This window comes from Heteronotia binoei, chromosome 1, assembly GCF_032191835.1.
Source record: "Heteronotia binoei isolate CCM8104 ecotype False Entrance Well chromosome 1, APGP_CSIRO_Hbin_v1, whole genome shotgun sequence".
In the NCBI taxonomy this organism is placed as follows: Eukaryota; Metazoa; Chordata; class Lepidosauria; order Squamata; family Gekkonidae; genus Heteronotia; species Heteronotia binoei.
In genome coordinates, this window is record NC_083223.1 from 74,845,653 (window position 1) to 74,866,279 (window position 20,627).

Below are 20,627 nucleotides of genomic sequence, written 5' to 3' on the forward strand. Positions count from 1 at the left end.
AGTCCAAAGCCTTTATACTCTCTGCCCTAATAACATCTTGTAACTCAAGGAAAAGTTTACAGTTTAAAACAAACCTGGCTCCCCAAAATCATAAGAGGCCCTGTGGGTCCCTTCAGTTGGTAGAAAAGGCCTGTCACACAAGGCTTCAGTGGATTATAGTTTGTCTGGAGGTCTTTTACACAGTCCCTCTGCAAGTGTAGTCTTCTCAGTTTCCACCACAAACAGAGCTGCTTTAGAAGACACATTTTTGCTAATGATCAACTTTCATAAACAAATGGCAGCATTTATTCAATAGTTAATATTCATATTAACAAACCAATTTCATGTATAATAACTTCATATACAGAGCTATGCAATATGAATAATTTAAAACCACTGGGATGGGTTCTTACAATCGACACAGGCATGACAAAATGTGCAGGATGTGAAAATCCCCATTTATACTATCATGGCAATTTTAAGCTTACTTTCATGGCAGACCTTCATTTCATGACCTCATGTATCTGATGAAAGAAAAGAAAATATCTTCCGGGGTAGATACAATATTTTCATCCAGTTACGAATATGCGGATGGTTGTGATGAATTCTTAATAGCACAGCTTTTAACCTGAGGAAACGAAGCTTCTGTATTGACACACACTGTCATTCCTGACTTAGGAACAGAACCTCTTCATCTCTTCTGGAGGCATGCTAAGAGGCTCAGACCACGTAAAGTGCATAAGACAGAACTGTATGTAGACTCCAAAGCAAAAGCTTTAAATGTTGCAATTAATTCAATTTTTTTTAAAGGTAAACAAATATGTTTTTGTCAAATTTGTTTACATGCCGGACATATTTGCTGGAACACAATGGAAGTTTTGAAAGCAGAAAAAAGTTCAGATCAATACAGAGTGAACTGTACAAGATGAATATAGTAACATTTCAGCAGGGAACATAAAAGCCCATGCACATAATGCATTGTGTGAGAGAACGCTAGACAGGTCCCCTTGCCTTCAAGCAACACCAGCACACTCTACCTCCTCAAAATACTAACAAGTTACTTCATACTAAACACACTCTCTCCGCACAGCCTATACACAGTATTGACATATTACAAAGCACACAACAAGCAGCAGATCCAATAGGTGAAGAAAGACTATATATGCATCATGGCACCTGTCCAGCAAGAGGCAAACTTCCAAAATCATCTGTAATCAGCACAGTTTTCTACAGCTAATTTTTATACCCGTTATCTTCAAGTTAATCCACTGTAAGGGAAACAAAGGCTTAAGAAATACTTGTGTTCTCTGTCAGAAGCAACATTTAACCAGGGATAAAGCTTTCAAAAGCTATATCCACTCTGGACTGGCCTTGATGCACATGCAGTACAAATGACTTGGAAGGGTGGGATTAATTGGGAATATCTGCACTATTGTTCCGATTTCCATATTTGTGATGAATGATTAGCAGCACAACTCCAAGAAAAAAGCAAATGGAGCCAACAGTTATATATGCAATTCCCAGAAATGGATTCTTGCCGCCCATCCATGAAATGGTGCTCAAGATCATCCGTTTTCGTCCATCAAAGCTATGCACAGGATAATCTGATTCAGATATAGGAAAAACATTTAGCAGCTATCATAATAATGTAAACACCTGTTCATCCCACTGGCCCAATCTCTGGGGGGGAAACTGTTGACTGTTTTATGTTTATTCGTGATAGGCTTGAACATGGCTTATCTGCACATGTGTGCACTCCCTTCCCTCATGTACAAAGCTTTCTAGTTGGGGACTCCTTCAATTAAATTCCAGTTTGCCATGACATACACATGCAGAGACCTGAACAGATTCAAGTCTGTTTCTTCCCCACAAACCAGGATGGTTTAGAATTGCAGCTTGTGTGAAGGAAGCAGCTTGAATATATCCAATGCTTGGAAATCAGGGCAAAGTGGAGTTTGAGCAAAAGTAAGGCAAAGGTAGATTTGCACCCCATCAAGCAAAAAGGTACATAGTGGCATATAAACTCAATTTACATTTTTATAGCAGCACTTTGTACTAGGCATAAATATAACATGGTTATAGCTAAAGACAGTGTCAGCATTATTCCAAACTAATGTCTCACCAAGGATTTTGGAAAACAATTACTTCAAGCCAAGCCTACCGGCTACAGAAATTACAAGAAAAACAGAAAAGCAACTGGCAGAAGTGACTTCTGTTATGCTGCCAAAATTAAATGGCAGATCTCACACGTTTTTTGTGTGGTAATGTAAACTTTTTTAAAACTTTGAGATTTAAGTTCTATTGAGTTTGGAAGGCAAACAGCAAAGACCACAGCTATAATTTTTCACACACAGCCCCACATACTGTTTGTGATGTGGGAGGGAGCCCAGTACAAGGCTCAGGAATTAGCTTCGAAAATGCTCCTCAACACCTGACCCTAAAGTGTTCTTCTTCCACATCCAGCCTCCCAAAACCTGAGTACACCTCCACAGCTCCCATCTCCCCACATACCACTGCTAATCATCTAAAAACTTATCACATAAGGGGAGGGGGAGTTGCTTTTTACCACCTGTCCTGTGTCCCTAAAGAGTTGTGTTATCTAACCTTTCTTTTCCATTAACCAAAAGTTTCCATCTCTCCTTTCACATGCTTCCCCTTGGGCTGATAATATTACAAAAACTGCTGAGTTCACATTCTCCAGCTTGTCAAAACCTGCACAACAAACACAAGGGAAAGCATACTGAGGCATAGCTAACCCCTTTAAGGGGCTCCACTTTCTAGCAAGACAGTTCAATAACATGTGTGGAGTGTGACATGTCACTGCTAGCAGCATTATTAGACTACGTTGAAAACCCTAACATGCCCAGATGTTGTGATTGACAGCCCTGATAAGAAAGAGCCATGGCTAGTATCCCATGCATATTAATATAAAATCTTTGGCCCTGGTGCTCTATGAAGCTTCATGGTAGCTTTTGAAAATTTGCTTTTGTCCTAAATGTTTAAAGGCAGTTCATTAATTTTTCTGACTGGCATATCCTGCTACACAGCTACTTGTTGCCCATTTAATGACTTTAAAGTGTATGAAAAGAAGTTCTTCCTGGTGGCATACTTCCTACAACATTCAGTAAAGGATACTATATGTTATTTCTAAGGAGTACTTTCCAGCAGGTAGAGTAGGAAGCAAGCTGTCTTTCCTCTCTATGAGGCGATATAGCTTACGAAATGTAGGTAAAGCTGCAGTTCGCATCCACACAATGAAGTCTTCATTGATGAACCCATTGTTGTCTGGGTCTGAATCCAACATGTACACAGGTTTGGGCCAATTGAGAGGCTTTGCGGTGCCTTAAAAGCAAAACAAAAACTGTGTAAACACAGCTGTAAGTCACTATACTGTTTCCTACTTTACACATTTGTCGTAAGTTCTAGTTAAAATGAATAGAGCTTAAACAAGCTTTTTAAGCAGCTATCGTTTCCTGACCCGCTTAGACCTTAAGATTCATCTTACTCATTCAGCTTGAGTAATTTCAATTTCCTTGCAGCCAACAAAAAGGCATAACTGCTATGCAATAATCCGGTAGCAGAGAATAAAATAGTTAGACAACTGAATCTGTGGGCACTGAGAGAAGAGTCAGATAACAGTCTGACTAGGGATTAAAGTATCAGAAAGAGACAAAACTGAGTAAAGCTCAATCTGTATACAAGCTTGCATGTAAGAGTATCTATCTAATCTTTGTTTACAATTTTCTACCAACACCTATTGTTTTCTTCAAAATGCACTGAGTTTTTTAAAGCAGAAAACAAACTTTGTGCAGGTTGTAGCTACCAAAATGCCTTTAAGTGAGATGAGTATCAAAAGGGAAGGATAAATATAATATTTATCCTATGTATTCCCTAGCAATATAATACAGCCTGGACTAGAGCTGGGCAGAAGCCTAAATTCATCATGAAAATCGCGTGGTTTGTGAGCCGAGGGTCATACACTCGCATCTGCAATGAACTTCCCATAACTTCCATGATTTTCATGGAGGTTCGTGGTGGTAGTTCATGCAGCAGATACGCTGGTGCTGATTAATTAATCATCAAAGCAATGGGGGTGGGGTGGACTTCTGCAGCCCTGGAAACACCAATAGTGGCCTCCAAAGTTCAACAGGCAGTGCTGGCTGTCAACAAGAAAGTTTCTATTCCGCTATATGGGAGCAGAATGGATATATAACCCTAGCTCACACACACCAGTTTTTACTTCGCAGCAGGCAGTCAGGCAGAGAGAGAGAGTTAGAGGAAGAGAAGAAAGGGAACTGGAAGTCATTCCTCCGTGTGAAAACAATGGGGTTGGTGGTGTTTGGTGCTTACTCAGGGCTCTGAGGTATCTGTCCTTCTGCTCAAGCCAAGCACAGGAGTTCAGCTCAGCTGAGGACCCACATTCCCTTCAATTTATCCCCTCCCCCTTTACACTGGACCCTCAACTTCCACCCTTCTGGACACACCCACCTCTTGGCTTAGCATCATCAGCTGCCCTTGCTGCACATTCCTTTCTTAGTTTTCCAACTCTCTACCCCCTCCTACACTAGACCTCCTGTTAAGATTCCCCCATTTTGCACTTTAGACCCTAGGATCCTCAACTTCTTGCTGCAAGTTTGGCATCTCTAGCCTGCAGGGGGGCCATTCTACTGCATCATGAACCTCACAAAACAAATTGGTTTGGTAAATGGGAAGGTTTGTTAAGGTTCTCATGAGACCCCATGAACTAGAACAAACCTCCATTTTCCCAGTTCATGCCCATCCCTAACTTGGACAACCAGAGTAATGATCTTACCATGAAAAAGTGCTGTCAAGTTATTATTGTCTCCAACAGGATTCCTAAACTTTACATATTTGTCAGTCCACCAAGCAATACCCTTTTTATTCAAAGGAATAGGATGTGTTCCATTTTGATCAATACGATTTAATGTAAATGTATCTACAAGGAGAAACAAAAGTTAGTCACTTCCAAGTTTTTGGGTTCTATGAAATCAATCTAAAGTAAAGTTTTGGGATGTATCTATTCCCTATTGCCAAACTCAGGGTATGCACTTGGATGCTCTTTTAAGGTGCTCACTGTGACAGTAGAGATAGGAGGCATCAAAGCATAGAATGAAGATTAACCAAAAACTGTAGTGGAATTAGTTTCTCAAGATAATCACATTAACTGTACAAATGAAGACACACAGAGAAAGACTGACAGTTACTTTGAAGTTCTCACGCTCTTCACAGGTGGGCTGGGAGTTTCTGGACATCAGAGTCCTGGATGCAACAGTAGCCAAAACTCATGCTAGTTTACTTAAATTAGCCTACCAACACCCTACATTGTGTGTAAGAAGAAATAGTACTTTACCTCAGTATATGTGTAAAAATTTACAGTGCTGCAAGGTAAAGTTTGAATTTGCAGTTTATGAAAACTCAGAGGTGAAACTAAAATGATCTTGCTAGTTGGCAAGAAGCTGCTGATCAAGTTTTTCTATCTAGCTTCCAGGATGTCAGTGCACATATTGCTGGAGACAGATAGAAGAACAAAGACTCTTTCCTGGAGCACCGGGAACTGCAGGTAATCAATGAAGGATGTGGGAGACCTTTTGGAACTCCGCTGATAAATTTCCACTAGAGAGGATAAGACAGTCCTAAGGAGCTGCAGATTCTCTGTCCATCATGGAATTTGTTTTGAGGAGGAGCTGAGTCAAACCCCAAGGAAGAAAGAAAACTGCAGATTTATACCCCACCCTTCTCTCTGAATCAGAAACTCAGAGCAGCTTACAATCTCCTATATCTTCTCCCCCGACAACAGACACCCTGTGAGGTGGGTGAGGCTGAGAGGGCTCTCACAGCAGCTGCCCTTTCAAGGACAACTCTTGAGATAGCTATGGCTAACCCAAGGCCCTTCCAGCAGCTGTAAGTGGAGGAGGGGGGAATCAAACATGGTTCTCCCAGAGAAGAGTTTGCACACTTCACCACTACACCAAACTGGCTCTCACAAAGAAGAGAAGGACTCCTGAACAGAAACTGGGGAAGTAAGATCTGGTCTTAATCCACAATCATGGCGGATAGGTTTTACACACAAGCTTATTACTCATTTTATTCCTCTTCGCTAAGCAACTGGTCATCAATTTTTTTGCTCAATGCTGTATTCTTTTTCATTGTGGTAACCAGTGAAGGCTTGAGCGCTTCACTTTGCTGTGAAAAATTTCCTATTTCTAAACATTTTCTTTCATAAAATGGACAAAAATAAATGGGTACTGTTGTCAATGTGCTTTTAGGCAGTTTGAGAGTTGTAATTAACATATTTCATGTGACTGTCCGAGGAACTGTCTGAGATGGTACATGTATGTTTTGTTGCTTTGCAAAACAGGAATTGATGGAACACACCTCTCCTCTGTGTCTATGTTAAATCCTGCACAGCCAAATCTAAAATTCTTATTTCTCTTTCCTCTCCTATGGTGTAAGGAAATACTATAAACAAACCAATATAGAGCTAACAAGTAATATTCCTGAGAGTGCCAGTCAGACTGAGGTGCCCCATAACTTCCCTGGAAAAGAACATAAGAGAAGACATGTTGGATCAGGCCGATGGCTCAGCCAGTCCAACACTCTGTTATAGTGTCCATTCACCCAGGTGTCATCAAGAGGTCCAGAAATAATTAAATTCTGTTGAAATTGATACATGGCATTAGTCCATGGCATATGATGTGCAGGTTTTAGGGGTGTGCTAAAATTAGCATATCAAAAGCTTTCAATTCCTTTACATTTTCCTTCATTTGGGCTTTCCTTTCTAAAATCTAAACTATGTGAGGAAAGCCAATGCTATATTGTCAAATTTTACAGGCGTTATTCAAGTGAAAGTAATTTGCATATTAATCTCTGAATTTTTAAAACTAGGTTTGATTTTTTTTCTGATATCTCAAACCTCAAACATCTGACATTTATTCTATGTGGCTCTTACATTAACCAAGTTTGGCCACCCCTGCTATAATACATATAGTTTGGCCTCCCCTTCTTCCCTCCTCCCCCTCTCCTTTCTAACAGATTTTAAGGTAGTCCTCCCCCAGATCTTACACTACTGAATAGTTTTAAAATGTTACTGTGTTTTATCTTATTGTATGAGGAACAGATATATATATCTATATCTATATAGATATATAGATATAGATATATAGATATATATATGTACTATTTGTACAGTATGTTTTTATATATGATGTTACCCATCCTGAGCTCTGTTCGCAGAGAAGGGCAGACTATAAATTGAATAAATAAATACATTTAGAAATCCTACCATTGAACATGCTGTTGGCAATAGCCCCACAAGGAGCAATGGGCTTATTGTCCACACTGCGGTAAGGCTCACATTCCTTACTGGGGGCCTAATTGGTATAAAGAGAACAAGTCAGTTTGACCTCACAAAAACAAAGAGGATAATCAAAACACAGAACACCCAGGGTTGGATCCAAAGTACTGCAAGTGGAGTGGGACTCAAACATCTCCCTCTCCTCTAGCTGCAGAACATTGAGTACCCCCAACCAGTTCCTGGGGCTCAGGAGTCTCGGCAATAAGTGTTCTGCTCCTCTAACAATAGAACCTTTGGATCCAATCCTGCTTGTTTCATAAAAGATATTATAACAACAATTTCTCCTATGTTCCTGATCTCTCAATTATTTGAGAAATGTATCACAATACAGTAGTTGTCAGCATCTAACTGCAATTAATGCCACTCTATGATTTAAGTGAAGTTACAAGAGAGAACAGTAACATGCTCGCCCTTGTTCATAGATCAGGGGTAATCTGGAACAAAAACTGGACATACTGGCAAGGTAAGCTTTCTAGTTATACAGCAAGCATCTGCACATATGTACATTGGAATGTGAAACACTGGCTATGCTGATCCTCTTGGAATCTCACAATATCTGCACTTGGCTGTTTAATCATCCCTAGTCAGAGAAGGAGATGACAGTAGGCATTTGACTAACATATTATTTTCATTTGAGACAGATTGACAGAAGTTCTACATAACCAGAGTGGAGATCATTTCTTAGTCACAAGAGATGTCCTCACTTTGATCATGTACACTGCAGAGACAGTATTATTGTTCAGTTCTTTGGTTTCATTTACCCCTACAAAATGAAATTACAAAAATACATTGTACGTCTTTTTACTAATCTTTTGATTCATAGTTAATCCCACCCAGTTCCTGCTCTCATATTTCCAAAATATGTACAATATATCCTAGTAAAAGAATTTTTGCACTAAATTCCCACAGCTGCAGGAACCCACCATTAAATGAAGAGGTGAATCTAAACATCACAAAAACAGAACCACACCCAATGAGCAATCTACACAGAATGCAGAGAGTTTAAGCAGTGCTTTCCCTCATTCAACTGTAAACTGAATGTTAGGCTTAATACGCTACCATAAAAATACATTCTGTCCCACTGATATCTTTAGCTATTGTTATAGACTACTAGATACTTTATGGCTAGATAACTGGTTCTTTAAAAGCTGTTCCTATAAATTTGTCATCAATTTATAAGGAAAAACAGCCGAGATGTTAGCTAGGGAGGGATTACACCAATATTCTTTTCATAAAAATGCAAAAGGAAATGAGCATCTAAAGTGGCACTAGGTGATGTTTAAGAGTACTTTCAGGTACTCATAATTAAATGCTTACTTAATAAGTAGTTGACAACAGAGCCAGCTTGCTCTGATGAATATATCACGAAGTATTTTTATGTAGTTTCAACATACAAAGTAGAACATAATAGGCGGCCTACTGAAAATGCCTGCCAGCAAGCAACAACACTGCTCAACAAAATAATCTACCTGGATTTGGCACTTTAGTTCTCTCATTAAACCTAGCTGAAAATGAATTGAAGTTCATTTATGTTTGTGACTGAACACAGAGCAATGAGATGGAGAAGATCAAAAAGGAGAAACAAATTATATATAAATAACAGCTCATTAACTAATTTTGATAATATATAAAGGTATTATCTCATTTTCCCCTGAATATATGAAAAGTCATCTTGATTTATGTATCAGAAGCCAGACATGCTTGGTGAAGACAGAGAATTTACTTACAAATAAAGAATTATTATTGCCATTTAGCTGGCTATCATCCCGAGACTTCACATAGCGGCGATGGTTCTGATAGAAGTTTGACAGTCCGTAATACATAAAGACATTGCTCTGCAATACACAAGTGATCAACACTTCTGAAATGTGCACAGTAATTCATACATTAAACAGCTTCAGATATAAGTGATACTTAGAATCAGGTACAACACCGGAAAACAAACAATAAGGAGTAAAAATGGATCGATCTAGCTGACTTATGAGAAGCTTACATCTCAGCATCCCATAGCATGCATTAACACAAAAAATATCATTTATTTATTTGTTTGTTAGATTTGTATCCTGTTCTCCTAGCAAGCAGGCTTAGGGTGGGTAACAATAAACCAAACTAGTCCCTAAAATCCAAACTGGCTTACACCTTGGAATACTAGACTTTTAAAACAAAAAACTAAATAAAAAACTAAATCTCTGACTTGAATCTCGTTACACATTTCAAAGACACAAGGATTTTTGCTCACAGTACAATTTCTCAGCCTTTTCCATCCTGCAGCAGCCCCAATTATTCCCTAAAATCCTTCTCATGGAGGAGAGGGGATGAGACCACAAACTCCCACGGGAAAGGGAAGGCTGGAAAACTGTGTTCAATAAGTAAAAATCCTTGCACCCATTAAAATGGCAGTCATACCAATCTTTAGTTTAATAAAAATACCACAATTGGGTTTGTTTTTTATTTAAAAAATCAGGATTGGTTTTAAAATGGGAAGGAAGACTTAAACACATACCTTTACTATCAAACTATGCTACAAAGCTAGAGCAAGCTATTACATAATACACAGAGTCACTTTTATTATTTAAAAACCTCCCAAAGTCAGGACTTCAATCATTTAAAAACTCCGCTATGCATCAATATCATTGTTAGTTTCCATTCAATCTTTACATTTTACAAGAGAACCAAGAGCATGAGCCAAGTTCACTTAATAAAATTACATTTCTGAAGAAATTGCAAAATAAATGCTGTCAAATACATTATAAATAAATTGCCTGATTAGACAAAAGCACTGAAAATTTTAGCTTACTTCCCCATCTAATTTCCAATGGAACAGCTAGAGTAGAATAAGGGTTAGAGAACTGGAGTGTAATCAAAGAGTCTTGGGTTCAGTTTCCCAATCAGGCACAAAGATTAATGGGGAATCTTTGCCAGCCACTCTTACTCAGCCTAAAGCAGGAGTGGCCAAACTTGCTTAATGTAAGAGGCACATAGAATAAATGTCAGATGTTTGAGAGCTGCAAGGAAGGCAGGCACATAGATGGGGGGGAGAGGGAGAGATGTGGAAAGAAAGCAACTTTAAATGCATTCTCCAAGCTGTGGCTGCCTTGGCTTCAAGAAGTGATTTAAAGAGACAAATGACTTCTCCAAGCCAGTTGATGGGGTGGTGGGGGCTTCAAGAGCCACATGTGGCTCCCAAGCCACAGTTTGGCCACCCCTGGCCTAACGTACCTCACAGGTTTGTTGGAGGAGGACAGGACCATGTATGGTGGCCTGAACTCTTTAAAAAGACAGGATAAAAATGTGACCAGGAAGTACAAACTGGCAATATGCCAAAGGAGTATCATATTGTATTTCACACTTTTAGCTGCCTCCTATGTTGTGATTGTTTTTAAAACTTACTGCAGAGTTTCATTAGCATGAAACCTTGAATTTAATGACACCACTGCATGTATGGGCCTCAAAGCAAATGATGCAGGATTTGCGTCAAGCCTTGCTCTTTGTATGAAGAAACAAATACATAAAATGAAAATTCATCAGAAGGTGGCAAGTTTAAGTTAAGATATACATGAGCAGTCAAATCCATTTTCATATAGTTTAAGTTAATTATAAACACCCCCTCCCCCAAAAAAGCTAATTCAGAAGGACAAGTAGGACACACAACAGGAAAGAGAATAACTGCCAGTATGAAGGAGGCTCAAATCAAGAAATATACATGAGCAGTCAAAGCCATTTTCATATAGTTTAAATATGCAAAAGAAAACATACCTCAAAAGGTTGATCCAATGTGAAGTTAATGACGCAGTGGCAAGGAGTGCTGTTCCAGGACACATTCATGCATTTATTGCAAGGACTATTTGGTTCTGTTCCTGTATAATCAATCTACAAAATAATGAGTGGGGGGATAATAAGAGAAAAGGAGGTATATTGAATCAAGTGGAACATGGACATAGCTGAATCCATAGCTAACAATCCTGGTAATCAGTAAATAGGATTTCTAGCATCAATCATTTGTGAGGACTGGTAAGCACAACAGACATTTGATATCAGAACAATATCTAAGTGATGCAGTGCTACATCTTGCTACTTTGAGGTTTTACAAAAAGCTGGTTAAATGGTTTGTAAATAAATATAAATCAGCTACCCCAAAGTTCATATTCAGTTCATGCATTACACTTTTCCTCTGCCAGCAATCAGGTTCACAAATCAACTGATGACATTTTTAATTAATAAAAGCAAATAATCTTTACTCAGAAATGAAATTAGGCCCAAATAATGCAGACCAGGTATCGAGTTCGCAGAAACATTTATGAACTTTTTTTTAAATATACATACAAAATAATTCCTGTTTAATGCTGCAAAGAATTCACCCTAGTTGAAAAAAACACAAGACCTGTATCCAGCTACATTCTGAAGACTTCAAGGCATTTGAGCTTGCTTAAGTAGGGAAAATAATTTCTGTCTCTTCCCCCCCGCCCCTCCCCCCGCAGACCCCACTGTGCTGATCCTGAGAATCAACTGACATTTCAGGGGCTCAGTGAGGTAGAAAACTGATAGATGTTGCCACTTTTAAGAAAACCTAAAGCACTTAAGCTTTACTAACTGCATCACTGGATAAAGGCCAGAAGCTTCACTCAAGCAATGCATGAAAAACAAGGCTATTTCCAAGTTCAATAATGATCATCCAAACAGCTCTAGATTAGGGGGAAAGTTTTCAAATGGACTTGCCCAATACTGTCCTAATTCAATTGAACTCACATTGATAGACTTTGTTTAGGTGGCAGATATTATCTGTTGTCAATCTAAAACTGATAGTAAAATTCAGACCAAGAAACAGAGGACAAAAAGTTGAATTTGGTCAATACTAATTATTCAAAAATGTTCTTTCATAAAGCTTAGGGCAGCTTATATATAAGAAAGAATAAGGTTGCAAAGATCAATATTTATGTCATCTGCTTAGGGAAATATGTGCATCACTGGCAAATCAGTTTATTGTTATTGAGCATTTGCAAAGGGAGCAGTATCAAAACAGAGTCCACAACTAAAATCCACAAAGAATTTCAAAATGTTTCCTCACTTTGCAGCTCAAGTGAAACACACATTGCATGCACACCAAATCTGGAATCCAGAGGAATTTATGTATATGCACATCAATTTGTTCCTAACCAAAGTTTATTAGCCTGAAGACTACTGCTAAAATATGGCAAGCGAGAAATACAGATGTTCTGATACCTCTTATTTAAGTTCTCAAGACAGAAGACAGTTTAAGTTTTTAAGAAGCAATAGTTTCAGTCCACATGATTTCAGACAAACATCTGAACAGCAAAGATGTCTGATTTTGTCCTGAATCACAGGCAAGTTACCCACAACTGGCTTAAAGAATGCTTATTTCAAGATGTTGTTACCACTATAAAGTAGCCAACAGTTCATATGCACATATTCTAAACTACTGACAAGACTAGTCCATCAATTAGAATTAATGTTCAATTTTGTTCTTTTCATAAATAAAGCCTAGGTTTAGAGAATAAAAGACACTAGGTGAAAATAAACACCCCTACAAATTAAAGTTATAGAAAGTGAATTAAGAAAGTGTACATAAGTCAGTGTACACAACATTAAATCATTTTTTAAAATTTTATTTTATTAGATTTATATCCAATAATTCTGTCCTTAAACTCCAACTGATAATGGTACAATTTAGGAATCCTTATATTTTCAAATGATACGTATTCAAATCATTTGGCTTTACCTTAACATTCAGTTACATTTTGTTCCTAAAAAAATCTTCTAAACAAAAATGCTTCCTTTTAAGTAGCAGTATTGGAGCCAACAGTATCTCAGCATTGACAGACTGAGGTAAGTGCTTTGTGTCCTTAAGCCTGGAAACAAAGGTACTTATTTTTAGAAAGTGATTAACGGGACACTTCAGAAGAACATGAAGTGCATCTCAACCTTGTCTTGGATTTTTAAAGCAGCCCAGACTTGTTTAAAATTTAGAATGAGAGTCCCTTAATTTAAGACCATAACCAAAGTTTTTTCAATACTTAATTCTGGTCATCATTTCATACCCTGCTACCAAAGATGTCCCTAGAAACTCTGTTATTGTGCACAAGTGTTGGTTTATCAGAGTTCCCCTTCTGTCTATTACACAGAGACACTCTTGCATCAAAGAGAAAACATTTTGCAAATTTAATCCTCATGAAAAGTACAATATGCACAAGAAACCTTTGAGACAACAGTTCCAAGCCCTTACACAAAATACAAATGATTACTAGCTTGCAGTAAAATTTAAGTGTTTTTAATGTTCCGTGGAAGTAGGCATTAAGGGTTTGTTCATAGTAATTAATCTATTTTTGTGACTATTTGAATTAATAAGAATACATAAAATTCAGAAACAGAGAAGCTGAATCTGGTATGAACCAACACAACGTTAGAAAAAAATATTTATTCTTCCAATCATTTATATTAAAACGCAACAGTACATAATTAGAACCAGTATACAGAGAAAACACACCTAGTGCACAAATTAAAAACAAAATAACAAGAGAATGTACAAAGTCATTCTTTTCTTATACATTCTTTCTAACATCTTAAGGATTTTGAAAATAAAAACTCTGCCAATTGTTGTCAATTTTCTGACATCTAAAATATTCTTATAATTTTGATTTGCTATTAGTTTGACCATTGATAACAATATTCACATATTTAAGAACCACTCTAATTTGCCAGGCAACACTGTTTGTTTACAATAACAAGCAAATTCAATCTTTGAAGAAGTCCCAGCATAGAGCAGTACTTCTCTGGGATCTGTAGTTATGGTATTGACACAATTCAAGGTATAAATTTCAGGTTTCAAATTAAGGACCAATCCTGATATCTCAAAAATAGTATTTTGTAGTTTTTTTCTAATAAACTTGAGCCTTGAAGCCTAACTAAATTCAAATGATTATCAAGTCTTACCGATAATTGAGTCTTTTACCATAACTCAAACATATTCTAGTTTGAGATCTGGAACACAAGGGTGATTGACTGATTACAATATGACAACAGCTACATGACACACTCCTGCCCATATAAGTGTTTCATGTGGCCAGAACCACATATAAAGGCTACTGCCACATGCACTGATCAAAACATGTACAGCATTTGCACATAAGCAAACACTACACACACAGAAGACAATCCACTTTTAAGCATGAAATAGACCAGGGGTGTCAAACTCATTTGTTATGAGGGCCAGATCTGACATAAATGAGACCTTGTCGGGCTGGGCCATGTCAGGCTGGGCTGTGTGTGTTCCTATTTAAGATTAGGTAGCAGAGATATAAACTTTATAAAGGACACAGACAAGCACAATTCAAGATTTAAAAATAAAATAAAACATGCTTAAAGCATCACCACTCGTTGGTCTTAAAGGAGCTTTCTTTGTATTTCATATTTCTCCCATGGGATCCAGGGAACTGGGCAAAGGAAGCTCTGGCTCTTTCCTTCCTTCCCCAGGGGACCAGCAGGGAGAGGAACCTCAGTCAATAGAAGGAAGAGAGGCTTGGCTCAGTAGCTCTGCTGTACAATTGAGAGAGCCTGATGAAGCAAGCTTCTCGAGAAGCCTCAGCCAATGGAGAAAATAGAGACTTTGCTCTGTAGCTCCTGTGCGATTGAGCAAGCCTGGCAAAATAAGCTGTGAAGCAGAAGGGAGCAAAAGAGAGGGAGAAGGAAGCAGATGACAGTCAGCTTTTCAGAGGCCTAATTTGGCCCCCAGGTTGCATGTTTGACACCCCTGAAACAGACTGTGTAAAGTGTCTACAGGTTTTCATATGGCTGTCATACTTAAATAGCTTCAGAGGACAGCTGTAATGGTCTATATTAGAATAGCTAGATTTTAGCCCAGTAGCATCTCAGAAACCAACAATGTTGTTTTGGGGCATGGGATTTCTGTATCCAACAAAGGGAACTTTAATTTTCAAAATTCATAACTTAAAATACAAAACTGTACTCCTTGGGAATAAAGGTCAGTTTAAATCAGTTTCCGTTTAACAAAAGGTGTGTGTGTGGGGGGGCCAATCCTCATTACCAGCCTTTGAAAGTGCACTGCCATATTTCATAGATGCATGGAAAGCCAAAGCAAAGGTTATCACAACTCCATCATCAGTCCATGCATTTCTAGTTCACAAGGCCCAGGATTCATTCTCTACCATCTATTTTTCAAGTGACGTCCCATTTGGTTTTATAAAAGCCTCCCCCCCACACCCCAATTTTCTGAGGTTTTCCTGCATTTCAAGTCACCTTCGAATTCTAAAAATAATGTTGGCAAGACCATTTCCTTTAAGCTTTTGCACTGGCTCATCCCTCATTTGAGGCAAGATATATAAAACCCATAAACCAGTCAGTGGGAGGACAGGAGTCCTCCTTAGACTAATGTCTTGAAATACTGCTGTTCATTTGATGCTCTAGCAATTATAAAATCAGACTCTCAGATGGTTAATTAAAGTTACCAAATGTGGCCAGGAAAGCATGCCAATGCATTTTAAGTTGACTTTACTGCTCCAACAGGGATAATGTTATTAGCTATGAGCATAGACCGATACAAGAGCATATCAAGAAATGCAGATGATATATACCTACCTACTATACAAATATAGCCAGAACAACCACTTGTTTGAGAACTGCACATCTTTGAACATTTCTGTGCTCATATACATGTGAAAAGAATGCATGAATATTCTTCCCACAAAGATTTCTTGCCTCAAGAAAAGGAAAGCAGAATTATACTTCAGAGACATATATTTTAATGCAAATGGTCAAATGCTTGCTAACCTCACACATCTGACCAGAAGAAACCAAGCCAGATCTGGACCTTACAAAAAAAAGTATATCGGGGGGGTCTTCTCATACATACAGCTAATGTAATTAAGATAATGACTGAAATATCCTTTAATAGGTTTAAGCTGCAGTTCTGAATTTGAACAGCTTGCTACAGGAAGAAAATTCTATAAAATTATCGATTTACAAAACAGCAGTCCTGTTCAAATGAACCATAACTCTCATATTCATATCGGTAATCTGTCCTAAGCCTTCAGACTCCTCCAACCTGGTGATGAAAAGTACCATCAAGTCACAGCTCCAACCAGCTCTATTCCTAATGGCTTCATCTCAAACACTAAACAACTTTGCACTGTGTGATCTGCTCCCCCTACCCATTTCCTCAACCCCTCATATTATGGTTTCACCAGGACTCCATGCACTCCTAAACTCTCTCCTCAACTGACCAACTTATTTATTCCTTGGATTTATATCCTGCCGCCCTCGCCAAAGCAGGCTCAGGGCAGCTGAGTATCCATACCCTCTCATATTCTGACAATCAACTTCTCATTTTCACAGCTCCTTTTTTCTTTCTGATTTCTCTTCTTCCTCACACCAAGATGTAATATTTCCTGAAGGTTTAATCTCTATCACTGAACTTTCACCTATACAATGTCTTTCAAAAATCAGAACTTCAAAAATAAGAATGTTGAAACTGCAGGGTATTAAAGCCCAAGAATTACCAAAACACATAAACATCCTAAGAGCAACAGAACATCTGTACTGTGCATTTAAACCATACAGCTCTAGAATATAAAGGCAACTGCAGTAACAGCAATAGGAAGGAAAGGTCCCTTGTGCAAGCACCAGTCATTTCTGACTCTAGGGTGACGTTGCTTTCACAACATTTTCATGGTAGACTTTTTACAGGGTGGTTTGCCATTGCCTTCCCCAGTCATCTACACTTTCCCCCCAGCAAGGTGGGTACTCATTTTACCAACCTCGGAAGGATGGAAGGCTGAGTCAACCTGGAGCCGGCTACCTGAAAACCCAGCTTCCACTGGGGATCAAACTCAGGTCGTGAGCAGAGCTTAGGACTGCAGTACTGCAGCTTTAACACTCTGCGCCACAGGGATCCTTCTAGTCACCAGTCATTTTCGACTCTGGGGTGATGTTGCTGTCACAATGTTTTCATGGCAGGCTTTTTATGGGGTGGTTTGCCATTGCCTTCCCCAGTCATCTACACTTTCCCCCCAGCAAGCTGGGTACTCATTTTACCAGCCTCGGAAGGATGAAAGGCTGAGTCAACATGGAGCCGGCTACCTGAACCAGCTTTCTCTGGGATTGAACTCAGGTCGTGAGCAGAGGGCTCCAACTGCAGTACTGCAGATTTACCACTCTGCGCCGCAGAGCTAATGGCAGTAACCCACAGATAAAAGCTCAAATTGCCTCTTACTCTACTCTTTAACATGAACTTTGCCTATCTCATAACATTTACCCACACAAATAAAGCTTAAGACACATACATGTAGGTTGCTCAGAACTCAATACATGGTGAGTAGTCCAATTGTTCATGTTACGTAGAAAAAAAAATCCAACATAATACAAATATTGGCTCCAAGGGCACTGAAAGCTAGTGTGCTGTGTGATCACGAGTGGCAGGCTCTAATCTGGAGAACCAGGTTTGATTCCTCACTCCTCCACATGAAGCCTGCTGGGTGACCTTGGACTAGTCACAGTTCTCTTGGAGCTCTCTCAGCTCTACCTGCCTCACAAAGTGCCTGTTGTGGGGAGGAGAAGGGAATGTCATCATAAGTGCTTTGAGACTCTAAGTTACAAAAAAAGTGGGGTATAAAAACTTACTCTTCTTCTTCTTCGACTGGCCACACAGTGATAACAGTAACAAACACTGCCCAGTTCTGGACAGGACAGGCCAGTAACTTTTTTTCAACAAAACCAGTAAGAACACAAATGCTGTATTTAATACTGACATATCCTCCCAACAATAAATAAAGTGCTAGTATAGCTTGTTTCATCACGGTGCATTCCTCTGTAATTACAGCTCTCAAAAAAATAAATAAAACTTCCACTCTCACTTCACATCATTTCATCTGACATGGCCATTTTCCTACCAATAAAGGGAAAATGTAGGGGGGGAAAGCCTCAGGCCTAAAATGCAAAAATCAAACTCTAAAAGCTTTATTGTCATTCATAACTTCTCCATTTAATAGGGTATAGCAGATAAAAATGTCTATTGTTCATCCTACTGGTGTGTATTTTGGTAACCCTACCCACTCTCTTTTCATGATCCTCTACTAAGGAAATGCCTTTCTATCTTTTTGTTTTGAATTAACTAACTGCTACTATGTCCTGTGCAGGATCAGTATGAAATCAGTGAGAATCCGTCTAAAAGCTGCCATCACAATATGAAACCAATTCCAAACCCCTCAACTCCTACCACCCTCTGAAACTCTCTTCTGCTACACAGAAAGAGCTGAGAACTGCAGGCTGAGCACCACTGCACAACTCTCATTCTATGGACTACATTTTAGACCAGGGGTGGCCAAACTTGTTTAACCTAATAGCCACATAGGATAAACATCAGATGTTTGAGAGCTGCAAGAGATGTACGTCAGATGTCCGAGAGCCACAAGGAAGGTAGGAAGGCAAACAGATGGGGGGAGGGAGAGAATGGTGGAAAGAAAGTAACTTGAACTTTAAATGTAGTCTCTAAGTGCTGGGTAGCTTGGCTTGGAGAAGTGATTTAAAGCAGGGGTGTCAAACTCATCTGCTATGAGGGCCAGATCTTGACCTTGTCGGGCCAAGCCATGTGTGTCATAAAATGTAATAACAGGTCAGGGCACACACACATTCAGCCTAATCCATCCCACTGGCTTGCTGAGCCTCAACCAACAGAAGAGAGGCTTGGCTCACAGTAACTCTGCTGCGTAATTGAGAGAGCCTGGCAAAGCTAGCTCTCCTTCCCTCACTTTCTTCCCATGGGAGGAGCTTTGCTCTTTAGCTCCTGTGTGACTGAGCAAGCCTGAAAAAGTGGTGATGCAGAAGGAAATAAGAGAGGAAGAAGGAAGCTGATGACAGTGAGTTGCTCATGGGCCTGACAGGAGCCCTCCAGGGGCCTGATTCGGACTCCCGGCCACATGTTTGATGCCCTTGATTTAAAGAGAGAAATCCTTCCTCCAAGTTGGGGATGGAGCAATGAGGGCTTCGAAAACCACACAATAGGTTTGAAAGAGCCACAGTTTGGCCACCCCTGTTTTAGACTCTTGCTGTTAATTAATGAAGCTAAGAAACTCCACCCCACTCACACAGCTCCTGAGAATGAAACCACTGGGCAACAGAGCCGAAGGGGGGAAGGGACCAAAATGAAAGCGTCAGCCAGCCCTTCGTCCACAGGCACGATGTGCCTCTCTCTGAAACTCACCTGTCCTCCCACAGTCGACCTGTGCATCCTCCTTCCCCGTCACGTGTTATTACTTACCACACTGGTGCTTATTTCGCAAGGCGCTCAAGAGCGCTAGTGTTGTTTGTCCTCGCAACTCCCCTGTCAGGCTCGCCCAGCATTACACAACGGCTCCGCGGGCTCAGGAATGACCGAGCCTGCTCGTCGCGGGGGAGGGGAGAGCATCTGTGTTCCCACAACATCCCCCCCGCCCGCCCGCTTTTACCTCGTACTCTCGGATATTGTTGGAAGTGACGAAGATGCCGATGCCGATAGGGATGAAGATGAGGCCGATAACGAAGAAGGCGGGCAGGACGGTGCCGGCGGTGAGGATGGGCTGCCAGGCCGGCAGGCGCTGCTGCTTGAAGGCCGTATTGTCCGGCTTGCGGCTCTTGGTGGCGCCCCCGACCGCGCCGCTGCCCCCGGACACCCCGCTTGCCCCGCCGGGCCCGCTGCCGCTGCTCCCGGCTACCACCTGGTGCCCGTCCACCTCCTCCTTCGCGTTGTAGTTCATCGCCATGGAACCTCCGCCGGGAAGGGTCAGCGCGGAGGAAGAAGCGGCGGAGGCAAGAGCGCTCCCTTCCTACTCACCACAGCACCCACTGCGCTTGCGCAGCCGCTCTCACAACAAACCAAAAAATCCCGCCCACTAGTGACTCTTCCGAGGAAAGCGCACGCCCCCAAACCGTCGGGTTTCACGCATGCGCCAGGCAGCTCTTCCGTCCGGCGACCGATGGAAGAACAGTCATGAACGCAAATCCTATGTCAGAAAGGCGCATGTGTAACAAGCGAGAATGAAGCCGACGCATTTGCCCCTCTCTGAAGTAACGGGGCGGGGGAAATAAGGGGGATTTTTCCGCATGCGCTTTGCGGTACCACCACTTCCGGTAGCCTAGACCCCAGAGGTAGGAATAGAGTCATGTCTTACCGGCAATCTGTCATGACATCCGGTCATAAATTCAGCTCGGTTTCCATTCAGGCTTTTACAGATTTTCTCATAGTGTAACAAACATGTCGAGTGCAGAC

At 40.2% G+C, this 20,627-nt stretch overlaps 1 protein-coding gene across 1 annotated transcript; it reads right to left on the minus strand.

The window, feature by feature from the left end:
- Window positions 1-262: 262 nt before the first annotated feature.
- On the minus strand, window positions 263-20,206 carry TMEM30A (transmembrane protein 30A). The gene is made up of 7 exons (XM_060236071.1): window positions 19,828-20,206; window positions 11,111-11,224; window positions 9,082-9,189; window positions 7,283-7,370; window positions 4,793-4,936; window positions 3,115-3,321; window positions 263-1,583 (listed from the first exon to the last, which is right to left on the minus strand). The coding sequence occupies exons 1-7, from the start codon at window positions 20,119-20,121 to the stop codon at window positions 1,390-1,392; spliced, it is 1,149 nt and encodes a 382-aa protein (XP_060092054.1). The 5' UTR covers window positions 20,122-20,206; the 3' UTR covers window positions 263-1,389.
- Between the last annotated feature and the right edge of the window lie 421 nt (window positions 20,207-20,627).

Coding starts and splice junctions, on each gene's coding strand:
- TMEM30A (XM_060236071.1), bottom strand. CDS start 20,121: ATGGCGATGAACTACAACGCGAAGGAGGAGGTGGACGGGCACCAGGTG. Junction 4,937..7,282: donor TGCCAACAGCATGTTCAATG/GTAGGATTTCTA, acceptor TTCTCCTTGTAG/ATACATTTACATTAAATCGT. Junction 3,322..4,792: donor CTTGACAGCACTTTTTCATG/GTAAGATCATTA, acceptor TTTGCTTTTAAG/GCACCGCAAAGCCTCTCAAT.